Source organism: Gavialis gangeticus, unplaced genomic scaffold (assembly GCF_001723915.1).
Source record: "Gavialis gangeticus isolate Ggan-Ray unplaced genomic scaffold, GavGan_comp1, whole genome shotgun sequence".
Taxonomy (NCBI): domain Eukaryota; kingdom Metazoa; phylum Chordata; order Crocodylia; family Gavialidae; genus Gavialis; species Gavialis gangeticus.
Window position 1 is genome coordinate 88,182,557 of NW_017729033.1, and position 7,420 is coordinate 88,189,976.

At 44.2% G+C, this 7,420-nt stretch overlaps 1 protein-coding gene across 1 annotated transcript in view; it reads left to right on the forward strand.

Moving 5' to 3' along the window:
- The window catches only part of TRMT10A (tRNA methyltransferase 10A), a 33,137-nt gene that overhangs the window by 9,772 nt on the left and 15,945 nt on the right, over nt 1–7,420 (forward strand). Inside the window, exon 7 of the mRNA XM_019526540.1 lies at nt 807–912. Coding sequence (XP_019382085.1) covers nt 807–912 — 106 coding nt within the window. The remainder of the gene's footprint in view (nt 1–806; nt 913–7,420) is intronic.

Below are 7,420 nucleotides of genomic sequence, written 5' to 3' on the forward strand. Positions count from 1 at the left end.
GGGAACCACCTGCCCATCCCCCCCAACAAGCTACAGCTCCACCCTCCCTGCCCCCTCCCTCACTGCAGGGGGAATTGATCTGCCCCCCCCCACGCCCCTTCCACCACAACAATCTTACCAGACTGGGCTCTGCTGCTTGCTGCCTGAGTGCTGCATTGCGGCTGCGCGCGCAGACGGATGTTTATTGGCCACTTCAGGCCGATTTCCAGTACAGCTAATTTTCTTTGTATCGGTACCGATCTGATATCGGACTGATGTATTGGTGTACCTCTAATAATTAGGGATGGGTAAGAGGGGCACTAATGGTACACACCAATTTGGGTGCCAGAATCATCCTGCACACTGATCGAGTCCATGCACCAGCAGCCCCACGGTGTAGTTCTTGCAGGAGTGAAAGTTGGTGTATGAGCAAGAGCTAGGGCAGGTAGAGCATATGGCTGCAGCAGCAGAGCCTCTAGGGACTGTTTTGGACTCCTGCACCTGCCCCACTGCTGTTCTCAGAACCTGCGTGTGATCCCCCTCATCCTTTCAGAACCCACGCATTTGCCAGGGATGCAAATCCTGCTTGTTACAGCTCTGAGTGTGAGCATGTGACGTATGAGTACTTAATGTAGTTTCAAGGAACTTCTTTGAAGAATGCATAGTTTTGTCCAGATGTCTATACCCTTTTTAAGTATGACAATATGGCAATGCTTGCAACAGCTGTGCTAATTAAAGTGTTGGTAATGTTTTCTGTTTCCTTCCTAGTGACAAAAAGAAAATAAGTTAATCTCTGCTAATTATTATTTTTGGTGTTTTCACTGTAGGGGATCACTTACAGAAAAGCACTAGAAGAGGGAATTAATCATGCACAGCTCCCTCTCGGAAATTTTGTGAAAATGAACACCCGGAAAGTGTTGGCAGTTAACCATGGTAAGTCATGAGGTTGTAAAATTCAAATTAAAATATGACTGTTCAAAAGCAAGCCAGCACATAGAGACCTAATCTTTATTTTCACCTATTTGGATCTCTTAAACAAAGCGGCTCTCTCTAGGAGGTAATAGTTGGCCCAGTCATCTTCTTGTGTTTTTGGGATGGTAAGGTTTTAAGGTGGAATCTTCAAAAGTATCTAAGTCCATTAAGAGTGCAAGTTCCTTTAATGTTTCCCGTAGAAAGCATGTAGTTTTTGAAATTTTGGTGTATAAGGGGTAATTGTTCAGCTTTCCAGACATTCTAGAAAATTTAACTAATTATTAAAATATTGGGATTTGTCCAATGGGTTTCTGTTTTCTTTGAAAAAAATAAAGGATCAATTTCTGTCCCTGTCTGACAATCTTTATTGTTCATTATTTACTTGAGAGCTACAGAATTTGGGTCGCTCCTAAATGCATTTAGCAAGAGCTGCAAGAATATGTACATAGTTTCTTTGTACATTGTAGTTACATGTACATTTAAGTGGACGACTGTACGAAACTTAATTATGCTGTTTCTCTGTGCTTTGACATCTAGCATCTCTTTAATTTGGTTTGTTTAAATATAAGCCTACACAGCATGGTTGTTTCTCAGTCCTGCTTTGATTTGTCTAGTTATGCTATCATATGAGTCTTCCCCCCCAACCCCCCCATGGATTTCTTTTATTTTGTGTTGTTTTATTTAAACTTTTCCAACCTTGGTTTTATCATCTGACCTTTCTCTTGGTGGTAAAAATGCTCCCCCAACAATGTTAGAAAATGTAACTAATAGGCACAAGTGCATGGAAGCATTATATATTTAAGCAGTGGAGAACCAACTTTAACACTGAATCTCCCATCACTAATCTTAACTAAACTCCACCTTCTTGAAACATTGTTCACACAGTGGTCTCTTAGCTTTAAATATCAACTACAAAGTTGAGAACAGTGTTTCGTACATAAGGGCTGTTCAACTGGCAGGCCACGTGCACCCCACAAAGAAGTTGGCTGGAGCCTGGGGGCCACAACTTTGGCTGCTACTCCCCACCCCCTGTTGCTCCAGCTGCTATTGCCAGTGTCCAGGCTTCTCCTCCCTCCTCTAGGTTCTGTGTTCTATGCCTGCCCCAGAGGGCAGTGCAGTATGGCACAGCATAGTGCAGATGGGGCCAGGTCCACACATTACAGAGTCAAGGGCATGGGAGGGAGGCACCCAGGTAGGCATGTAGTGCAATTGAGGGGGAAGCTGTCCACATAGGTGCACAGTGCAGCAGGGGGAGGGGGGAGGGGCATCCATGTGGTGTGCAGCCCTGGGGTATGTGACCCATACTGGTATCATCTGTGTGGTATGTGGCCCCCACTAATGCAACCCATGGGGCATGTAGCCCCCGGCCACTTAGAAGTTGGACAACATTGTCATATTATCCATTTAAAGCTATAGAATACTAGCTTCTGTTTAGGTAGGATGTTGTGTAGCAATTGCATGCTGACCTCTAGTGTTAATGTTTTGAGAAGATGTCTTTGACTAGATTGAGTACTAGGCTTAGTAAACAGAGTTATAATCTGACTTTTCCACTGATTCACTAACTGATCTTATACAAGATGCTTAGGGCCACATTTTAAGGTATTTGGGTATCCAGTTTATGTTGAAATGTTAGTGTACTTGTGACGTAGGTACATGTACAATGAAATTTCTGATGGACGTTTTCTTAACGATTTTCAGGGCAAAAGTTGACATGAACTAATTGCATACGGTAGTTCAAGTTAAAAAATCTTAGTTGAGGATTTTAAGCAGAAAAGCCAGGAAACTTACTTTTGTCTCTTACTCATTCTAACCTTGATCTAAGGTCTACTTTCAATAGGATTACTTACAAGTAAGTCATTACTGGATATAAGGAAAAAAACCCTCTGTAGAATTCTTGTGTGCACGCATGTGTGCGTGCACACATGCAGGTAGCAAATTACTTTTTCATTGATCTTTGATATATGGGTGGGCGGGTTGTTTGCAACCTGGAGGGATGTGGGCAGTGGGGTTCCCCAGGGCTCGGTCCTCGGGCCTACACTGTTCAACATCTTCATCAGTGACTTGGACAAGGGGGTGAAAAGCACCTTGTCCAAGTTTGCAGATGAAACTAAGATGTGGGGAGAAGCGGACATGTCAGAAGAGAGGAACAGGCTACAGCTACACTTGGACAGGTTGCAAGGGTGGGCGGATGAGAATAGGATGGGTTTCAACACTGACAAGTGCAAGGTGCTGCACCAAGGGAGGAAGAACCAGCACCATACCTACAGGCTGGGGAACTCCCTTCTTGTCAGCACAGAGGCAGAAAAGGACCTTGGAGTTATTATCGATTCCAAGATGAACATGGGCCGTCAACGTGAGGACACGGTCAGTAGGACCAACCACACCTTGTCATACGTCCACAGATGCATCGCAAGCAGGTCCAAGGAGGTGATCCTCCCCCTCTATGCGACACTGGTCAAGCTGCAGTTGGAGTACTGCGTCCAGTTCTGGGAGCTGCACTTCAGGAGGGATGTGGACAGCATTGAGAGGGTTCAGAAGAGGGCCACTCGCATGATCCAGGGGGCAGCAGGGCAGACTCTATGAGGAGAGGCTATGGGACCTGACCCTGTTCAGCCTTCGCAAGAGAAGGCTGAAAGGGGATCTGGTGGCCGTCTATAAACTTACCAAGGGAGACCAGCGGGGAATGGAAGAGACCCTGTTCCCCTCAGCACTACCAGGAATAACGGCCATAAGTTGACTGAGAGTAGATTCAGGCTGGACATTAGAAAGCACTGCTTCACAGTCAGGGTGGCTAGGATCTGGAACCAACTTCCAAGGGAAGTGGTGCTTGCTCCTACCCTGGGGATCTTCAGAAGGAGGCTAGATAATCACCTTGCCGGGGTCACTTGACCCCAGCATTCTTTCCTGCCCATGGCAGGGGGTTGGACTTGTTCTTCTCGGGTCTCTTCTGACCCTACCAACTATGAAACTACTGTCTGGTTTTTTTCTTTTCTCTTTTAAAGTATACATATGTTGCCTTTGTTGCTGTTACCTTGTAATAGAAAAATTGAATGCCTATTTGGTTTTGGCTTTGGAAGTTATGCCCCTACAATATGCACCAAACTTGAAATTGGCACGGCATAATATTGAGTTCTAGTTTGTAAGGTGACTAGTTCTGCTCATCCTTTCTGACCCAATTTCTGAAGTGTTAGATGTGGGAAAGTCTCTAATATAAACTTTTAAACAGAATTATAGTTGTCCCGAGCATCTATCACCCTCTAGTGATAGAGATGATCAGCAATTGCATCATTAAATTTGAAGTATAATTAGTTCCAAAGTATATTTGTTCTTGTATTGCTAATACTGGCTCTCCATATTTTACCAAGCCTTGTTAATGTTTATTTGCCTTTCAGTAACCTTGGTGTTGCCTGGCATAAATGCTCTGGCACTACTAATGAAGCTTCCTATGTAATACAGTTTTGCAAGTAAGGAGCCAGTGTAAGTTGAAGTCTTCACATTATTCTTTCAGGATCCCAGTCTTTCTTCACCCTGAGCACAGCAATCTTCCTTCTAGAAGTTCTGCTACCTCTATCCTATTATTTTCTGTAGATGTCTTGTTTGTCACCAGTGCAATACCATCAGCAAAATCAGGGTCATGGAACTGTTTTGTCCTGACCATTGCATTCCTGTACTGCTTTTATCAACAGTATTGTTCATTTGGAATAGTCAAGGACTAGATAAAGATGAAGATAACAGGATACAACCTGTTCTACCTTCTGTGGTAATTGTTTGTTACTGTCATCATATTATTACAGTCTCCTAAAGATGTAAATTTTGCAGTGTTTTCAGAAAGCACAGTCTGTGCATCAGTGAAGCAGATGGTGATTAGTATCTTGGACATCAGAGGTGTGTCCTAATGAGTGCACAGATGCAGGGGTGTGCATTTCCTGAGGGACAAGTAGCACTAAACAAGTATTGACGCAGTAAAACAAGCACTAGTTTTTTTTTTGAAGGGGGATGAATCCATGACACCTGTTTGTTGCTTCAGCAGAATAAGGAATTCGTAATGATAAGATCATGTTCTGAACACTTACTCAGGAGAAGATTGCCATTTGAATTGACTTAACCCAAGGCTTCCATTCCAAGTATTCCTTTCCATAGTTCTCAGAGTCCCTGCCCACTCTAGCACTGAAATCCCCAAGAAGAATTACGTTATCTTCTTTGGGGACAGATGATAGGACTTATTCAAGTTTAGAATAGAATTCTTCTTTTATTTCATCACCTGCTTCAGGAGCATATCCACTGATGACTTGCAAGGCAAATCTGCAGAAAATGATAGAGTAGAGGTAGTAGAACTCCCAGAAGTAAGATTGTGGAGAGGTTCAAGGTGAGGAAAGACTGAACTCTTGAAAGGATAAAGTGACTCCTGACTGCTGGATTGATCATTGATAAGTTCAGTAATGTCCATTTCTTTTGCCCCAAAATGATGCAACCAAAAGAAACAACCAAAGAGGTTGAATATGAAAACCCTGCTAAAAGTAATCATCTCCAGCAACACCTCAGTGGAAAAACTACAACTTCCCTGATCATCTTGACACCACTGATCACTGGGAGATCCTCAAGAAAGGCATCCACAAGGCATTTGAAGAAACTCTAGGCTTTTCCACCAAGAAATATCAGTCGGTTTAGTGAAAATGATAGGGAAATTCAGGCTCTCGGAGACAGAAAAAGGAGCACCCTTGAAGCTTGGCAGAGTGCTGTCAACTCCAAAAAGATGCAAGACATTTATCACCACATTAAAGCCAAAGGAAAATTCAAGAGCAAAAGAACAAGTGGTGAGAGGACAAAGCAGAAGTCAGATGCAGGGCATCTGAGGGTGCTGAGGGAGTTGGCTGATGATTTCAGAGCTGCTGACCATTATCTTGAAAACTCATGGCAATCAGGGGAGGACCCAGATGATTGGAGAAGGGCAAATATAGTGCCCATGTCTAAGAAAGGAAAGAAGGAGGATCCAGGGAACTACAGACCAGTCAGCCTCACCTCAGTCCCTGGAAAAATCACAGAGCAGGTCCTCAAGGAATCCATTTCTAAGCACTTGGAGAAGGAGAAATTGATCAGAAACAATCAGCAGGGATTCATCAAGGGCAAGTCATTCCTGACTAACCTGATCATCTAGGATGAGATGACTGGCTCTGTGGATGCAGGGAAACAGTGGACATGATATACCTTGACTTGACCAGGGCTTTTGACATTCTTGCAAGCAAACTTAGAAAGTATGGGTTAGATAAACCAATTATAAGGTGGATAGAAAGCTGACTGGGTTGGGCTCAACAGGTAGTGATCAGTGGCTCGAGGTCTAGATGGCAGGCAGTCTCAAGTGGAGTACCTCAGGGGTCGGTCCTGGGGCCGGTTTTGTTCAGTATGCTGGGGTGGAGATAGGATTCAGTGTGACCCAAACAAATTGGAGGATTGGGCCAAAAGAAATCTCATGAGGTTCAACAAGGACAAGTGCCAAGTCCTGCACTTAGGACAGAAGAATCCCATGTATTGCTATAGGCTTGGGACAAACTGGCTAAGCAGCAGCTCTGCAGACAGGGTTACAGTGTACAGTAAGCTGGATACGAGTCAACAGTCTGTCCTTGTTGCCAGGAAGGCTAACAGCATACTGGGCTACATTAACAGGAGTGTTGCCAGCTGATCAAGGAAAGTGATTCTTCCCCTCTATTCTGCACTGGTGAGGCCACATATGGAGTACTGTGTCCGGTTTTGGGCACCCACTACAGAAAGGATGTGGACAAATTGGAGAAAGTCCAGTGGAGGGCAACGAAAATAGTTCGGGGACTGGGGCACATGACTTCGGAGGAGAGGCTGAGGGAGCTGGGTTTATTTAGTCTGCAGAAAGGAAGACTGAATGGGGATTTGATAGCAGCCTTGAACTACCTGTAGGGTGGTTCCCAAGTGGATGGAATTAAAGTGTTTTCAGTGACGACAGATGACAGAACAAGGAGCAATGGTCTCGCATTGCATTCAGGAGAGTTTAGGTTGCATATTAGGAAAAACTTTCTGACTTGGATGGTGGTGAAGCATTGGGATGGGTTACCAGGAGAAGTAGTGGAATCTCCATCCTTGGAGGTTTTTAAGGCCTGCTCCACAAAGCCCTGGCTGGAATGACCTCACTGGGGATGGTCCTGCTTTGAGCAGGGGACTGGGCTATCACTAGATGACCTTCTGAGGTCCCTTCCAACTGTAATTGTCTATATTATTCTATTATTCTGTAAAAGAGATTTAAAAGTTTGCCAACAGCCATGACTTGCATAGTTTCTTCAGCACAACTAAAATTATCTGTGAGCCAGGCACACTCTGTCATTCCCCTGAGTTCCAAGGATGGAACAACGCACTTTAAAGACAGCTCCACCATCAACTTATGGTGGAAGGAGCACTTTTACGAGATACTAAACAAATCCTAATGTCAAAGATGCTACCGTTGAAG